This window comes from Ailuropoda melanoleuca, chromosome 2 (assembly GCF_002007445.2).
Source record: "Ailuropoda melanoleuca isolate Jingjing chromosome 2, ASM200744v2, whole genome shotgun sequence".
Classification (NCBI taxonomy): Eukaryota; Metazoa; Chordata; class Mammalia; order Carnivora; family Ursidae; genus Ailuropoda; species Ailuropoda melanoleuca.
The window spans coordinates 178,375,014-178,393,793 of NC_048219.1; the positions used below are offsets into that span (position 1 = coordinate 178,375,014).

Sequence of the window (18,780 nt, forward strand, 5' to 3'; positions counted from 1 at the left end):
TTAGAAGATCACTTCACTCTGAAAGAATGAAAGGAAGGATGAAGAGAAGGCATGGACTATTTGCAGAACATAAACACAGCAGAGGGGGGAGCTCTCCTGAAGCAGATACTGCTGACTGCACACCCAATAGCCACACTCGCCTTCTGGCTTACTCACAGGATTCTGGTTTTGTGCCCAAAGTGGTACTGCTATTCTGTTAAACTTACCTTCTCAGAATCCCGTTTCGTCATGGCTGGCCCAGTGACTCAGTCCTGGCCGATCCTGTTTTATAAGATGAACTCTTTTAAAGTGGCAGGCACGGCGCACAGGCCCTTTGTTCCTTTGGCCTTCCACCTTCTCCTTCCCTGAATATAGAAGCGAAGTCTGGAGGGAGCCACCCCCTCCGGCCATGAGGATTAAAGTCACAGGGTGAGAATGAGGAGCAGGAAGCAAGCCACAGACACAGGTGGTGCATGGACTGTCCATTCCCAGGCTTCCCGTTACATAAAACAAGCCCCTCCTGTGTAGGGTTCTCTTATTCACAGCTGAGCCCAATCCTTACTTCACGCACTAATCCCTCAAGCTTCTCCACACACGCCTCCATTCTAGAGTGAGCACAGCATCCTGTCTTCCTCCAAACATACTCCAGAGATCCCCTGCATTGACATCTCCCCACGTGGGAGGAGTTAAAACTGCAGCCTTGAAGCCAAGTAAACAAGGTTAACGTTGCCATGATAAATCATGTTGATGTGCGTACCCTCAGTATGAAATGATGACAATGGCACTTTACCTCTGTGGTCTTCCTCACCACCTAATCACAAGAAAAAATATCAAATAAATTCCAACAGAAGTACATTCTGCAAAATACTTGACCGTTATCCTCAAAAACAAGGAAAGTCCGAGAAACTGTCGTGCCCAAGGGGAACCTGAGAGACCACATTCTACGTAATGTGGTATCCTGGACGGTATCCTAGAACAGAAGTAGGGCATTAGGTAAAAACTAAGGAAATATGAATAAAGTATGAACTTGAGTTAATAATCATGTATCAGTATGAGCTCACTAGAGATGATAAATGTCCCATACTCTGTAAGGTGTTACTCATACAGGAAACTGAAAGTAGAGTGTGTGGAAACCTTCTACACTATCTTCACAATTTTTCTGTAAGTCTAAAGCTATTCTAACATTAAAAGTCTATTAAAATGATATTCCCAGTCTCCATGCTAGTGCTACAGAATCATCTTATCTTGAGGGGGACCCAGGCACTGCACATCTAACAACCCACAAGTTTGAAAAGGCCTAGTTTGGGCCTCATCTGGGATCCCCGCTACCCTGGAAAGGCCAGACCCTTCAGGTCATCTGCTCAACTGCCACAGAGAAAAAGGCAGACCTTTTAACTGAGAGGGATGTTCGGGCTGTCTAGAGTGACTCTTCAGCTTCTAGAATGAAGCAGGCGGTTCCTTTGTCGTGTGTATTTTATGACACCAAATACCTTTGTACAGAAATCACCAGGTCAAGTTTTTGCCCCCAAACCGTGGCAAAAAACCTCTGCAGCAATGATGCTAATTTTCACCTCTAAAAAAGTATCTGGGCTGCATTTTTGTACTTCTGTTATTAATAATGTAAAAATTTGATGATTTAATTTTTCTTTCTTCTTGGCTCCCACTTTTGTCACCAAATCTTTTGGAAGAAAAAAGTAACAAACAGTATTTATGAAGGTTTTCCGTGGCTCTGTGAAAATGTTTCATCAGGCTTGACAGAGAGAAATAATTATTTTCTGTAATGGATTTCTGACATGAATATACAGAAATGCAGCAATTCATTAGCTGGATTCAGATATATCAGGATCAAATTCTATTGCAAAATGTAGCAATACATGCAGGACCAGAGGAAGGCAGCATGGCAGAAAGGAAGGAAAATGAATCAAAAGACCAGAGACCCAGGTAGTAAACAATATTGCAGTTACTTGCTAGCTGTGTGACTTTGGACAAATACCCTGAGGTCAATTTCTGCATTAACAAAATGAGCAGTTTGGAGTAAATGACTCGTAAATTCCCTCTGAGCTCTGGAATTTTGAGTCTGGGATCTTAAAATTGGGAATTAGTTTTGTGCCCAATATCACATTATGAAGACTTGTATTTATAAACTCAAAATAATTCGTAACCGATAATTCAGTATCTAATCATAAAATATAGGTGTAAAACTTTAGCAGACTTACTCCTGGAGAATTGCGTCCCACAAAATGAATTAAGGAGCCACATCCAGTAGATTATTTTGCCTCTGTTTTGGATGCTGCCATGTGAGACAGCGATAGACCCAAGGATGAAAGCTGACAACTAGTAGAGAAAAGAAAAGCCCCATAAAACAGATGTTTTAAACATGAAGCAGGTGTTGATGTTTACTTATACCTGGCTGCTGCATAGGCTGACATTGTTAAGACTTCAAAGTAGGAGTTCTCCCCAAAGGCAAAGGACAAAGGAAACAAATAGACAAGTCACAAAAGAAACAAAAGTGGTAAACAAGCGTATGGACTAATGTTCACCCTGACTAATAAACAGACATGCAAATTAAATCAACAAGAAGGTAACTTCTTCTTTGCCAGTTTTTTTTCCTGGTGTATATTCCAATGATAACAAAGATAAGATGAAATTATATTTTCAGACATCACTGCTAGAAAGAGTGTAAATTGATACAAACCTTTTGGAAAATGTTTGATGCAGTACATAAGGAGTGATTTAAACAATCATGCCCTTTGATTCTGTAATTCCATGAACAACACAGAACAAAGCAATATGCATGAAGATGTTCATTGCAGAGAAAAAGTGGAAAGAACCTCTAAATGTCCAAAAATAGATGAAAGACGATAAAATGTGTTACATCTACACAATGTACTATTAGGCAGCCTTGTAAAAATGATGCTCTCAGAGGCTACTTAGTAACAGGAAAATGTTTATGACCAGTGAAATGTGGTAAACTGTCAGCTCATGTATATATCTTTGGCTTACACAATGTTTTTAAAATCTTAATATAGTAACCAACATTTTAAAATTGATAAAATTTACATAAAAATCACAGTTGTTTGGCTCTTCCCCCAAAAAACGGAATAACTGGCAAAACTGAGTCCATTTGCATTCCAACAATTGTTTGGAGCTGAGTAGGAACTGTTCCCTTTAGACAGGGAACTCACAAAACACTTTGACCCACAGTTCCCACCCAGTGACCTTTGGAGACATTTCAGTTCACGACCCCTGACCTAACTTTAATAATTAAAGATAAAGTACATATAAATTTCAAATATGCACGTGAAAAAGAATGAAATCTCCCAAAATGTTACGAATGATTGTATTGGAATTATAGTATTATGATTAGTTTTTTTCTATTTTTTTCCACATAAGAGAATGGTTTTATTAAGAGTATTTTTGCTGCATGACTTTCAAATTTTTTAAATGGGTTAGAAATTGACCTAAGTCAATGTAACTTTTCATCAAATGTCCCGGCTTTTAGTAAATATCAGTGTTCTGCAGCAATTAGAAGAGGAAAGTAAAAGCCATAGGTCTCCTCCCTGGTAATCTTGCAACCAGGTGGTATGAAAGTGAATCTTAGCCCAAATTCTCCTAAACATACAGCACTTATTAGCCAGGAGCTACACATTGGCTTCCTGTAATGCCAGAGAATTCACCCTTTCTTTTCCCAAGACCCACAATATCAAAATGAAAGGTTGAAAGAAACTTGAGTTCAAGTTTCATTCTTAGGTAGACCCAACATTACCCTGATAACCAAACCAGATAACTCAGCATCAGGTCTGTGAAGTAGGCGGACAAAGGACATATAGGGAGGGCTTTATGCCTTGAGCAGTGCTGGGTTTAACAGATTCTTAGCACCATCTTCCTACACAGATGATGGGGCCAGAGAGTCTTTCCAGCCAACCTTATCTAGACTACTTCTCATTTCATAAATGGAAAATCATTCCTAACATGCCTTATGCAATTTAATGAACCTTCTGGTGTAAATTTTCCTGAAGATCATTGAAATGATTGAATAGCCATTTGGAAAATGGATTCCTGATGAGAATACTTTGAATGCTAACTACATGTCTCCAGGATGTATGATGGGGTTTACTCACACATTTCACACTGCTAATGCTTCAGAATTTTTAAAGTAAATTACTACCTAGAAACTACAGCTCTTGGCTTTTAAAAAAGGAACGGTCTATAGGTCTGTGTTTTATCTATTACGAATGTCATCATTTAATTTTGTACTTACAATACTATTGTTTCTAAATTCAATTTCACCAAATACTTAGAATATAGATGAGTAGAAAATCAAATTAACCCCATTTTGGTAGTAAATGATTAAACGATGAGACTCAAGCTAAGACCTGGGTCCCTGACTCAGTTTTCCACAACCCACTCTTTTAACCCCAGATGGGAAGGGAATTGAAAATGGAGATGCCAAATGCCCTTTTGTAGTGTGTCAAAGCAGAACATGGAATAATACTCTGGAAGCAAACAGTAACACTTCTTGAAACAGTATAAATAGAAATTTCCAAGTGGCTGGCCGTCTTAGCTCTCTACATGGTAGTGATTTGGAAATTGAGAATGCTCTTTTCAATGCAACTTAATCAAATTTAAACATATTCCTTGTGATGTTAGTAATGGAAAGTTATCTGTAGAAATGAATACATGTATTACTCTAATGGAAAAGAAACTAGGGCTGTGCCATGATGCCTCTGTGATCATTGAAGAATAATCAGATAAACTCGTTTCTGCAGTTGTCAATGCAGGCCTCTTCCAGAAGCTACTGATTTTAAGCTGATAACCCCTAGTGAAACTTATATGTAATGTCTTAGCTAAGAAAAGTCATTGTTATGATCATCGTTAAAAACCAAAGAGAAGGAAGGCAGGATGGGGGGAAATGTTACTGAAATGGAGTCACAACAAAGGCCTCAGCCAACCTAATGGGGGTCCCTGGAGCCGGGATAACTCTTCACACGTCTGCACCAACTAACTGGTCAGTACAGGGTGTCCCTGGACAGGCTGGGAACCATGGGAGAGGCAGGTCTCATCAGTTGATGGCAATGCCCAGAGAGAGCTCAGACACCAAGACCGCCAGCAGCTGAGGGAATCTTCCAGCCCCAAGGAGGGCAAGCTTGAGCAGTGTCCCCACATCCCCTGCTGCAGTCCACCCCCGCGATGAGCAGATCCGCTGGTTCTTTCTGGCAAGTTCCGGGAGAGGCTCGCCCAGGAACCTGCTGCATTTCTATTCCTGCAAAACGAAGAAGACTAACCGGACAACTTACAGCCCGACTGCCGCAGCTGATCTCAAGCCCACACTCATAATGACCGTCATCCCACTCGTCTAGATTCCTGCACGGTACTCCTCAAAACTCTCAAGGTTATCGAAAGGAAGGAAAAGTCTGAGAAACTATTACAGCCAAAAGGAACCTAGGGGTTCATGGAGACTATTGCAATATGATGTTCTAGATGGGATCTGGAACAGAGAAAAACTAATATCTGAATAAACCATGGGCTTTAGTTCGTCATGATCACGTATCAGCGTTGGCTCATTAGATATGACGAGCACACCATACTAAAGTAAGATGTTAATAGTGGGGAAAACTTGGTGTGAGGCATACAGCACCTCTTACAATCTTTGCAACTTTTCTGTAAATCTAATGCTCTCTAAAACTAAGCTTATTTTTTAAAAATAACAAGGAAAAAAATTGGATTACTTATGCATTAGTGGGTCTGATAAAAACCCAGCTCCTGATGAGTTTTTCAAATGATGTGTAATTCTCCCTGCAAATAGCATGGCCTTGCCCCAGAACCCTAGAGGTCTGTATTGTTATTCTCCTATTGAGTTTTCCATAAATTCCGCACAGAGCCTTTTGTTATCCCCAAGACTTTTAAAACCAATGGTGTCTGCAGGGTCGAAGACTGGATCTGCTTTGGAGCCTTTTCCTTCCCTGGACCTCCCTCAGGGGTCTAAGATTTCCATGTCACCCAGCCTTCTGGGGAGGAGCAGTAATTCCAGGTGAGAATCTAAAGAGGACTCACAAGCCTTCTGCTGCCTTCTTCGCAGTGGGAGGTGAAAGATGAAATAACTTGACCTTTCCTTTGGGGAAGATGTTCTGGCAACGCCTTTGACCACTGGACCCTTAAAAACTTCACTGAAGTGATAGGGCCCTGAGACTTTGTAGGATGTATCTCCCATCCTCTGAAGTGCATGCATTTGCCACTCCGTATTCCTCAGATGTAATGCCATCGAAATAGATGACCAATGCGATATTCTGCAGAATGACCACATGGTACCTGTCTCTTTGGACTATATTATAGAGGGTGGGAGAGTCTAGCTCTGGAGCAAGTCCATAAGTGTTACTATTGTCCATCCCAAGTGAATGCAAATATTCCTGGTCTGCTTTTCTGATGAGTATGGAAAGAACCTATTGGCCAGATCAATGGCCACATTCCATGTAGCTGAGTCTGTGCTCATTTGTTCTCACGAAGACTCTCCATTCAGCTCAGTGGCTGCAAGTAAGGCTACCACTTGGTTGAGTTTTCAGTAATCCACTTTCATTCTCTGGTATCCATCAAGTTTTCATAGGGGCCAGCATGGTGAATTAAATGGAATTGTGGTCAAGACCAACACTCCTGTAACCTTTAGGTCTTTAAGGGTAGCACTAATCTCTGCCACTTCCCTGGGATGCAATATTGATTTTGGTTTACTACCACGGCCAGGGGCTGGAGCAGTTTTAGAGCTTTCCATGAAGCTCCCCAACTAGGACCGTTTTTAACTCACAAGCCAAGAAATGAATGGTGGTCCTGCCAAGTCCCAAATGCATTCAGCCCAGTAATTTATTCCAGAAGTGGGGAAATGACCATTGGATAGATCCATGGACTCAATGGACCTACCATGAGTTAGACCTGGGATAGGACTCCATAAACCCCTCCATTCTCAAAGGCACACTATCGTGATACACTTGTCCTTGAGCATCAGTGTCCACTTGGACGTTGTGTCCCACATCCTCAGAGTGTTTTTGTATGCTCTTTCCCCAGTGTACAGTTTTCCAGGTAAATAACCATAGGTCCTTTTGAGAAAGGGCTAGGGGAGTCTTTGCCATATACACTTGCAGTGGTGTTGCAAAGACATCCTCTTGGGGATCTAGACTGTCCTTCAGTCAGTAGTTTTTGGGTCTGGAAAATAGCCAAGGTCTGGAACCTTGGCAAGAGATCGTACCTTTCTGTTAGGATGGCTGTGCCCTATCTACCTCCTGGTCATCCATCTTTGAGATCTTCTGCTGGTGCAGCTTGAGCAATATTCTTATCGGCTACTCCTCTATTCTGCCTCTAGGGAAGCTGTGTTCTATTAACCATCTCCAATTCTCTCTGCAGGTACCCTCAGATCTGGCTACGCATTGTGATCCTTCCGCCCACTTTGCTTCTGGCAGTGAAGCACTGCCCCTGGGCCCCATTCTTCCATCCCCATTGCTATTAGTGAGCCCACTTCTGGAACAACATCTGGACCACAGGCCTACCACTGAGTTTCTCAGTGATGTGGCTGCCCTCTCACCAATGCATTCCTTACCACCTTGGTCAGCGTGTCCACTGTTCCTTCCTGGGTGCCCCCTTTAAGAAAACATGGATACTTGACTGTTAACTGCAATAATATCCATGAAACAGGAAATCGGCAAACTAGAGGGTTTTCCCCCTGGTGCGCATTCAAATAAATAAATTTTTAATATGGAAATTTCCATTCGTCTCTACCATCTGAAATCACCCTGCATACACAGATGAACCTTTGAGAAGTAACTACAGTGGTCAACAGGGAGACGTTTAGAAAGTAGGAAAACCCTCAAGCCACCTGCTTTTCTGTGGATCATCGTGTGCTCACTCACTGTAGGAGCTCTGGAGTGGTCCCTGCAATCACCCTTGAGCCTGTCATGCGCTGAGGTGTCCTCTGGACTTGAGCACAGATCTGCCCTCTGACTGGCTTTAGGACAAGGGGGAGGTCCTTAAACCCATTTGTCTATCAGCTTCTTTACCTTTTAATTTAAAGGGATTATGGAAAGAATGATCTGTTCCTTCTTATTTCTTGGAAATATCACACACATCCAGCTGAAAAGTAAATAGAGAAACTTTTTAATTCCCTGCAAGGAAAAATTCCCCTGGATAATTCCTTGTTTCTTATAATCATAGAGCCATTCTTATCCTTACTCATACATTACCAAAAATAAAGACTATGCTTACAATTTATTTTCCATAGATGCAAACAATCTCCTCAAAAAAGGGCAGAAAGACAAAATGCAAATTCCAAGGACAGACATGAAAACAATACAATTTTCAAAGATTTATTGTTTATTTTTTGTTTGCTTTGTTTTTATTTACTTGTTTCACTATTTGTACGTTTATCTCTCAAGAGCCTACAGAAGTGAGGGAAATTTCTGCAAGCTAACTTGAAACAACATGAGAGAGAGTAGAGGTTACGCATTAAATATAAAAAATAAAACTTTTCGCTTGCTCACTATACTAGAAAGAATCTTCCTGAAACATGTCAGTTAAATTGGTCTGCAGTGCATTAATAAATGGAGAACATGTATCTCCTCTAAGAAATATTTCAAACATTGCGTACACTACCAAAAGAGCTGGTCAGCAAGTTTTTGAGTCACAATCCCCTGGACAAACTAAAGACAAGTTACTTTGTACCTCAAGTCAGAAGAGCAAAGTCTATAGGAGTAAAAATATTGCCAGTGTTCTCAGCAACCTACTCATACATCTGATGGGCTCTGAAAGTCTATTGATTTGATTTATTTCCTGACAAGCTCCTTGCTTAAGTGGCAAGTAACTTCCGAGGCTGGAGGTCTCCGTCTGTGGAGAGAAGCAGCTGTACTGGCAGCATTGCTCCATCTTGAAAATCCTCTTCCAAATGGAAGAGCGTCCAGCGATGACCTTCCATGCAACGCTGCCCTCATACGCAGAGCTGCAAGTCTGTACTGCGGGACGCTGGACACATGTGACTCTCAGCCGCTAAGCCAGAAGCAGGTTTAAGAGAAGAGAAGGAAGTGGAGGTCAAACGTTTCCGTGGAGAGATGCTATCCCAGATAACATAGCAAGGGTTGGTGGTCTAGAAATGGATGAGATGCCAACGTGAGGTAACCAGGTATTAATAATGTTGCGAATTTAAGAGGCATGTCCCACCACTGAAGACGGAGCTTTTTGACATGGCGCTGAAGGAAGTTCTGCCTGGGATGGATCTATCTGGAAGTCCCTTCTGGACAGCACTGTTAGATATTTCTATTATCTGCTGCATCAGAACCTCTGAATAATCATGACTCATACTCAAGATGATGCCTCTGAATCTGCAGGGTTCTGACAGATCTTCCAAATTGAAGAAAGGTCACATAATACCTCGTATTATTTTGGCATTAGCCTATATTATATAACAATTATTTAAAATTCAGTAATCCATATTTGGGCTCAATGATAGCTCTACCGATCTTATTGTTTTCTTACCTAGAACATCCCATTCTCCCAATTGGCTTATTGTACAACCAAAACCAAAATGCAGACGGTGGGCTCTTGAAATCCAATCAGCCAGGGGGAAAGATCCACTGACCAACTCCCTGATAACAAGATCACCAGTGTGTTTCAACGCAACCCGAACATTCCTTACGGTAACATCCTCTTGAAGACCACATATTCCAAACCCTTAGTTTTGTTTTTTTTTTTTTACAGGATTTAGAATCATTTTTCACTTAGCTAGCCCTCCACTTGCTTACTGTCTTCTATATGCATTTGTCCAACTTGGGTTAGCTGTTGAGTACCAATGGAGGGCATCCCGATTCTGCCTCCTAGACTCTCCTTTAAGGACTTGGAAATGGAAGGTAGTGCAGTTCTTTCTGGCCATCTGCCAGTCTTGGGACTCCTGGCTTCTTGGGGTAAGTTAGACTGGCAATTTTAAAGAACTCTTCTGCTGCATCAAGAGCAATAAGACGGTCCTGCCAAAGATTTAAACATACAAATGCTGTCAAGATGGGAACTCAGCCACGTCGATGGGAAAATCAATCTAATTACAATACCCACCCTAGAAATAATCATGAGCAAGTAAAACATTTCTTCAATTTTTCTCAACAAATTTAGAGATGTCCCTTAACCCTTTATTTACATTATCCAAGAAACATTCCACACTCTTAGAGTCCCTTCAAATGTTTTTTTAATCTTAGGTTATATATACAATGTTTCTCACATTCTACAAATGATTCAAAAAGCTGACCGCGTGGCAGAAGTGGCTGAAAAGGACAGACTCTTAAGCCACAACCTGAGTCTCAATAGGTCTGAGTGCAAACCAGAAATGTGAATATTTAAAGCCCTTCAGGTGGTTCTGATGCTGCCGGCCCCTGGAAACCAGAGAATGCCAGCTTCATCTACCACCTGAAACTCTGGTGTTGCTAGTCGTGCTGGAATGATGAATATTTGGAATAACTGAAAAGCAAAAATTTAAAGCAAAATGAGGGCACGTAAAAAATACATTTAGTGTATTGGTGGCTCAGTCGGTTAGGCGTCTGCCGTCAGCTCAGGTCATGATCCCAGGGTCCTGGGATCAAGCCCCATGTTGGTGCTCCCTGCTCAGTGGGGAGTCAGCTTCTCTCTCCCTCTGTCCCTTCCCCCTGCTCATTCTCTCTTTCTCAAATAAATAAAATAAAATCTTGAAAAAAAAATACATCTACTTACCACGACAAAGAGGTATCTCTCCGAGAGCTCCCAGCCGGTTGGAAAAATGTTGGTTTCTTCAGCCAGTTTTAACAATATCTCCCGCGCTTTCCTTGTGTTTTTAGAATCACTGACGGTGCTGAGTTTCGTCACTGACAACAAAGAGTCGGCTTCCTTTTGAAAACCTGTGGGGACAAAAACTTTTACCCTCGTGTAGATACAGTAGTCGCAGGAAATGGCCATCCTGCAGGAGATTAAGAAGGCACCCAGATGTGGACTCCAAACAAAGGTCAGGAGCCCAGGCGCCATTCCATGGGCTTCTTCCCAGGTCCACGGGACTGGCAGGGTCTTTAATTAAAGCTCTTTTGAGATCTCGTCCTATTTAATTTTCTTTGTTAACTTTTCCCTTCCAAGTTAAGCCTCAGATCCTCACCCACTGACAACTCACTGCCCTTTTTTTTTTTTTTTTTTTTGGCACCGAAATCCTCCTCCCACTCCTTACTCTTCCCCTACCTGCCTCTGCAGTTTGGGACCTGCAAAGTGGTCTCCAGCCTTCTACTTCTCCGATTCCAGGTTCCCTTCCCCGAGGCAATATGCTTGTCTGGTTAAAATTACTCAGCCCAGGGGCGCCTGGGTGGCACAGCGGTTAAGCGTCTGCCTTCGGCTCAGGGCGTGATCCTGGAGTTCTGGGATCGAGCCCCACGTCGGGCTCCTCAGCTATGAGCCTGCTTCTTCCTCTCCCACTCCCCCTGCTTGTGTTCCCTCTCTCGCTGGCTGTCTCTATCTCTGTCAAATAAATAAATAAAAATCTTTAAAAAAAAAAAATTACTCAGCCCAAAATATGAAAGACTCAGAGATGTACACCTGGAGTAACTTACATTATAAAAGGAGACAATTCAGTCACAATTGTAGTGGGTGAGTAAAGAGGGCAGGGGTCCATCCCATCCCACTGTATCCCAACTAAAGCCATGGGGGCTGGCAATAGCAAGTGGGTACACCACAGGTGAAAAGGTATGATGCCAAGGCGTCCTGCTCTCTTTCAAGGCAGAAGGACAGAGGACTTCAAACTTGATACATTCATGCTTTAAATACTAAAACGAAGTCATTTTATAATGTGAGGGGCCACACTGACTGTATCACGACCCTGCAGACTTAAGAAAAACCAATGCCCAACATCTGCCCTGAAGCCAAAGATGTTTGCCCCAACTTGGAAGCTTTCCTACCTTTTAGTCCTTCCGAGCGTCTACACTGAGCTTTGCTGTCTCCCTTACAAACAATAGATCTTCCAACCTGCCTCATCTTACACAGCAGCTACTACTAACTGGCCAATCACGCTCATCTAATTCAATCCATGATGTACACGGCCAAAAACATTCGGTGGTAGCGCCCACGGGCTTCCCCTGCCCTGGGATACACCACACGAGGACAGATGGAGTAGCACATGGCAAAATATGTCCTCAAGACATGGGCTGGCAATAACCCAAGTATCAGATGTTTATGTTGGAGGATACAAGGAGCACAGGATGGGGACAGTAATTAGTACACAGTAGCTCCAATCAGTCAGCTGCTGCCGTGCCTTTTATACAAAGCATGCAGAAAAAAGGGAAGAGGAATGCTCACCGCTGGTTATTTGTATCATTCCATAATCACTTTTGGACTCACCTAAATCCTCTAAAATGCGTTTCCATCTATTTCTCACTTCTCTCCGGACCTGTCGCAGCGTGTAGATGTCGTAGTTGAGTTTTTGCCACTCCTGTAGGAAAATAAAAATGCACCTTCATTTTTAGCCCTTGGCCTCCACCGCTATCTAATCCCCAAATGGAAGCTAAGTGAAACATGTGGGTCTCCTCTTCACCAGGCTTCAAAACCTTTCTGAAAGGAGAGGAGGGCACAGGTGAGAAGGGAGCCCATAGGAATCCATTGGCTACCATTTTTTTTCTGGACATCAGCCTGTAGCAGGTGATGTGACCCATCGTATAAATGATGCTAATTAAACCCTTCCCATTCCTGTTCTCTCAGTCACAATGCTCTTACCTGAAAAGTGGGGATAACAACAGTGAAGACTTCCTTCCAGACTGTTATAAAGATTAAAGGCATATAAAAGCACACACCCGCACGCAGTGAACCCCTAAAAAAACCCAGGTCTGACCAAAGCCATTTATCCCTTAAGAAACCGAGGCCCAAAGACGTTAACTGGGGAATCCAATACCATCCAGCTAATTGGTACCAGAATTGGTATTGGAATCCAGGTCTGACTCCAAAGTTCACGAGAAAAACGGCACGCACGAAGAATTTACTTCTTCCCTTATTATCTGAGTGAAGTAGACCTGGGAATCCCAAGCTTCTGGATTCCCAGCCAACGTTTTCTTCGCCATATCTCAGCATTGCTCTCTTTCGCTTCTGTTCCATGATAGGGCGAATCTCTCAAGCGCTCTGCAAGACTATTAAAAAGCTATCACTCTGAAAACTTCAATCTTATGGGCAGCAGGCCATCACATTGGTCCCTAAACAGAACTTGAATCTTTTAGGAGCGCTGGAATCTTTATTAAGCTAAGTGTTTCTTTTAAATCTCATGGCCCTTTATTGTTAAGGAGCCTTATCTACACAGAACAGTCGTTTTATAGAGTATACTTTTCCTTTCAGCAAAAACATTCACCACAACTATTCTAAGGCACAGCTTAAAAGAACACCGTTCTGCAGGCTCAATTTAAGACTCAAGTATGTGGTGCTCTGACTCCTCTAACTGCAAATGTTTCGATGATGACATCATTTCCCTATAGTTCCTGTCGAGGCTGGCCTTGCTTGTTGCTAATCAACTTCCGTGACTGGCTAAGAGAAATCAATTTAGCTCCCATTCACAAATATTTATAGGTACCATTTTGAAAAAGAAAAGCCAGCAAAATAAAGGGTGTTTTGTTACGACTGCATTTTAGATCTTCTATCTAAGGATAGACCATTAAAAGGGCATAGGATTTTAGCCACTTTTTAGAAGCCAGAAAGCAGGGGATTTAAGTACTCTTTTCTGGTCTTCTTCTTTTTTTAATTTGGACCAAAGGCATGTGTGTCCATGTGTGGGCACAAGGGTGTGGCAACTGGGGTCAGGGATAAAGACTGTGCCCTGGAAGAAAGAAAAGTTAACTGAGTCGTCTTGGAAATGTGCCACCCTGACCTCATCTTTAGCATCCTGTTGAAGTTGATGATATATATATACAATCCCTTCCACAGTGTGTAAGTTGGGGGAAAGCCTCAAGTATTGTTGTTCTTGTCGGATGGGCCTTATTGAACCACATTGGCCAGTCAGGGTACAGCATCTTGGAAAAGGACGTGGCTGCTGGAACCACACTGCCCAGGTCTGGGTCCCCGTTCCATTATTTCTTAACAGCCTGGCTTTGAGCAAGTTCCTAACAGTGTCTCATGGCCTTGTGTGCAGTACGGGGACACTAGTACTCCTGACCCCCTAGCTTATTCTGAGGATCACATGTGTTCGTGCAAGCCCTGAAGCGGGTGTTGGATACACTTTCTCCTCAAGTGAGGGTAGACACAATTAAGAAACAATCCTCCAAGACCCAGGATGGTTTCTATCATGAGGACTGAGGACAGTACCTCATTTGGGAAGACCTCCAGAAGAAAAAGTGCTCAGCTCTCAGCATCAGGTAGGGCTTTACTTTTCCTGAAAACTGTTTCATCATTCTGGACATTGTGAATTTTATAACTGATCAGTTTCCACTAAGTGAAAATAGAGTCCTTTCACAGAAAATTGATCAGATTTCATAAGCATTTTTAAATGATCAAAATTTCAGGCTACTTTTTATGTCTTTATTTATGCTTTTTCTTTCTCATCTTCTGCCTTGTGCTCTCTCGCTGTCTTTTCATGTAAGTGGCTTCAGTCCTTTTTGCGAAAAAGAACATTGTAAATAAATAAAATACTGCACAGAGCAGCGTTGCACTGATACTCAATGAAATGGATCCTCCTTAAGTGGAAAGTGATCAGGCTTTTACAAACACTTTATTAGAGAAACCCACACAATCGAAAAATCTGCAGAGTTGCCTCCCGTCTTTGCACAACCTCAAATTATGTAACAAACCACTAGATGGCTTCATTAGCTTGTGATTCAAGGTCTCTGAGCCACCTTCCCGACTTCTTACGCTGATGCCCCCCTATCCTTTCAGAGACCCAGCCTCATTGGGTCACCCAAGCTTCAGATTTTTTTTTTTAACTTTTCTCTTCTTGCTGCCCACCTATCAGCTCTTCAGCTATTCCTAAATTCCAGCACTGCATGTCATACAAATTCATTCTGTTTCAGTGTCTGTTACTCTGATAAAAGGGTTTGATGGAGAAGTGACACTATGACATTGAAAAATCTGCTAAGGCCAGCTCCCCGCATGACACATCCACTGACTGGTGCATGGGAAGTGCTTGTTAAGATTAATGGAAGGAAACCATGCACTCCATATATCCGAATTATTACTGTCTCCTTTTGACAGTATGGTCATGGATAATCACATATGAAAGTATCTGGAGGTTTTGCGTAAAATTTAAAGCTCTAAAACCAGGTTTTAGAGGGTAAGGCTTTAACTAAGAATTGGCTTTTGAGAAAATAAATGCTGAGGGGAATTTGAATTTGTCTTTAACACATGTCCCCGAAGAACAGAAGCTGAATGTAACAAATGAGAAAGAGTGATGTACAAAATCTTACCCACAGAACAAACTAACTCACCTTTCCTGATACTAGAGAAAAGAAAGTCTTGTGCTGTCCTACAATTTTTAAGTTGTCACACGCTGTTTTTAGACAAATGCGTTTAAAATCACAAAGACCAGAGGTGTGTGGGGGGCGCAGTCGGTTGAGTGTCCAGCTCTTGGTCGTGATCTCGGGGTCCTGGGATTGAGCCCCGCGTCAGGTTATGTACTCTGCCTGGAATCTACTTGGCATTCTCTCTTTCCCTCTCCCTCTGCCCCTCCCCCTCCAAAATAAATAAATCATTTTTTTTAAAACAACAAAGACCAATTAAATACTCTTCACAAGTGAGTTGAAATTCAAACCCACTTGACATCAAAAGTTGAAGTCTTATTTTCTAAAATAATCTTTCACTTGTCTTCTGCTAAAACCTAATGTAATGCATTGTGCTCGTCATGATACAGTGGCCTGAAATTTTAACAAGAAGTCAATTAGCAAAGGTGTAATAAAAGAAATAGTGCAGGGGGTGCCTGGGTGGCTCAGTCAGTTAAGCATCCAATTCTTTATTTTGGCTCAGGTTGTGATCTCAGGGTCGTGAGAGGGAGCCCCACATCGGGCTCCGTGCTCAGCATGGTCTGCTTGAGATTCTCTTTCTCCCTCTGCCCCTCCCCCTTCTGAAAGAAAGAAAGAAAGAAAGAAAGAAAGAAAGAAAGAAAGAAAGAAGGAAAGAAAGTGCAGAACTGATTGCATAAGATACTCGGGGGCCGAGTCCAAGTGAAAGACATGTGACTGAAAGTGAGTTACCGAAGGCACGTAGAGCGGATTCTTAAGGTGCTTGTCCTCTCTGGTTGCCGGCCCACCAGATTCAAGACAGATAAGAAGGCTGAGGCAACAAGAAGACAGGCAGAACAAAGGACTATATAACTGTGAGGCTCTGGATGAATGGGACACTTAAAAAGTACTTCACATTTCTTGCTAAAAAAGGTGGTGATACATCACATACATTGAGAGAAGTGTAACAAAAGGCTACATATATTTTAAGTCATCTTAAACTCATAGGAACAACTTCAAAAGTGATCAACTTATTTTTAGTTATAAAAATAATATACTCATATAGAAGTAAAACCCAAAAAGAACAGAAGGGTCTAAAATGAAAATGAAAAGTTTGCTTTCCCATCTTCTTTTCCTTGCCTTATTCCTCAGTAGTTCACTCAGCTTTGGCTGTATATTAGAATTATCCAGGAAGCATTTTTAAAATACCAACACACAAGATCCATCTCCCAGGCTGATGAAATCGGAATCCTTTGAAGGGCTGCCAGGTTTGAAATCCAGTAACTTACATCAGTCAGCATACCCTCCCGGGGCAGTAGCGGGCATCTAACCCCGCTCAGCAAAGGAGACGCAGCTAAATCTGTGAGGCTTTCGAGAGCGACCAGGAGAGATGTTCTCCCTTCCCCTGGACAATGTAGTGAGAGGGCAAAAAACCTAGAACCACCTGGAACGGCTCCATCGCTGTGACTACCCTGAGAAGAGTCAGGCTAAGGAAGAAGTCAACTCTCAGAGGAGGACAAAGGTGAAAGAATCACAGAGAGAGAAAGAGCCTAATGACATCTGGGCCTCAGGATCCTATCTCATCTGAAGTCAATCCTACTTCCGGAACTCTGTTATCCAAGACAATTCCACTTAGGTTTAGAAAACTGGAGTTCTTTCTCTGGTCCTTGCATCCGAAAGATTCATGTTACAAAGTGCACTCAGTGAGTACATAAACAAAAAGGAAACTATAACTACCGCACAAAATATTTGTCTCATGTTTTCCTACCTCTTGCTCCTGGGGGAAAACATTCAGCATACAGACCTATTTAGCTGGGCGAGGTTATGGCTTACAGCCAATGCAGTATTAATGGCTCTATCTCTCTGTCCCAGAAGTGACTCGGGCGATGACCCAGATATAACAGCAGTCCTCTTCTGTGTCCAGGGATTGCTTTATGGTGCCTCCCCTGAATTCTGTCCATCAGAGCAGAGCTTCTCACTCAGGCAAGACTGTTCTTGTAACAGGAGTGAGGATGTGGCTTATATCTCATTGATCTGATGGACAGGGGTCCAACTACCATTGACTTAACCACTCAATTCCCTTACTTACAAACACATGTTGAATCTTTCTGGCTGGATCTAATGATCAGTTCAAAGTTGACTTTTGATTCATAATATGGAGTTAAAACCTATTCACCATGTGAAACCCAAGCATTAGAATAGCTTGGTTTTTGTCTTTCTTGGATGGTCCAATACCGCCTTCAGAAGAAGATGCTCATACCCAGGCTTACATCTGTTTCATCGTCTTCACTCCATATCCCAAGATCAGACAATCACAAACTGAACTTTAAGAAACGGTCCTTATTGTATTTGATCTGCAAGAAGAGTCTTTCCCCAATTTGCACAAGTTATGTTACTTCTCTCATGTTCAACTGCCAGTAGCAGTCAAGCCAGAATTCAAATCTAATTCCAAAGGCCACATACTCTTAATTTAAAAAAAGGAAACAGGGGCGCCTGGGTGGCACAGCGGTTAAGCGTCTGCCTTCGGCTCAGGGCGTGATCCCAGCGTTATGGGATCGAGCCCCACATCAGGCTCCTCTGCTATGAGCCTGCTTCTTCCTCTCCCACTCCCCCTGCTTGTGTTCCCTCTCTCGCTGGCTGTCTCTATCTCTGTCAAATAAATAAATAAAATCTTTAAAAAAAAATAAAAAATAAAAAAATAAAAAAAGGAAACAGAAAAGAATGACTAGTTACTGCGGCTTCCTTTTTCTTGCACATTTATGGTTGGCTTATTTAACTTAGGTAATACATTCATATGATCCACAATCCAAAAAGTAATAAAGGCCCTGTCCCCCAGCCATCAGTGTCCTTTCTACAAATAAGGAATGTTATCAACTTCTCCTGTACCCTTCCATTTTTCCCCCTAAATGGTGGCATACTATATCCTGTACTTTTCACTTAATATATTTTAGCAATCATTCTGTATCCGAATATAAAGTTCCAGATCCTTCTTTAACTTGACTTTTTTACCATCTGGTGTAGACAGACACAAAATTATAATACACATATATATTTGGGGGTGCCTGGTTGGCTCAGTTGGTAGACCATGCCAAGTCTTGACCCCGGGATTGAGCCCCACATTAGGTATAGAGATTTCTTAAAAATAAAATCTTTAAAGGGCACCTGGATGGCTCAGTCAGTTAAGCATCTGACTTCAGCTCAAGTCATGATCTCAGGGGTCCTGGGATTGAGCCCCTGGTTGGGCTTTGCACTCAGTGGGGATTCTGCTTGTTCTTCTCTCTCCCTCCCTCTGCCCCTTCCCCCCGCTCATGTTATCTCTCTCTCTCTCTCAAATAAATAAAATCTTGAAAAAAATAAAAATCTTTTAAAA

The 18,780-nt window shown here is 42.2% G+C and overlaps 1 protein-coding gene across 1 annotated transcript in view; it reads right to left on the bottom strand.

Annotated features, from left to right (window-relative positions):
• Positions 1–8,310: 8,310 nt before the first annotated feature.
• The window catches only part of MREG (melanoregulin), a 55,879-nt gene continuing 45,409 nt past the window's right edge, over positions 8,311–18,780 (bottom strand). The window contains exons 3-5 of the mRNA XM_034655144.1: positions 12,346–12,436; positions 10,705–10,868; positions 8,311–9,971 (exon numbers count right to left, since the gene is read on the bottom strand). Of these exons, the coding sequence (XP_034511035.1) occupies positions 9,837–9,971; positions 10,705–10,868; positions 12,346–12,436 (390 nt within the window). The 3' untranslated portion in view covers positions 8,311–9,836. The remainder of the gene's footprint in view (positions 9,972–10,704; positions 10,869–12,345; positions 12,437–18,780) is intronic.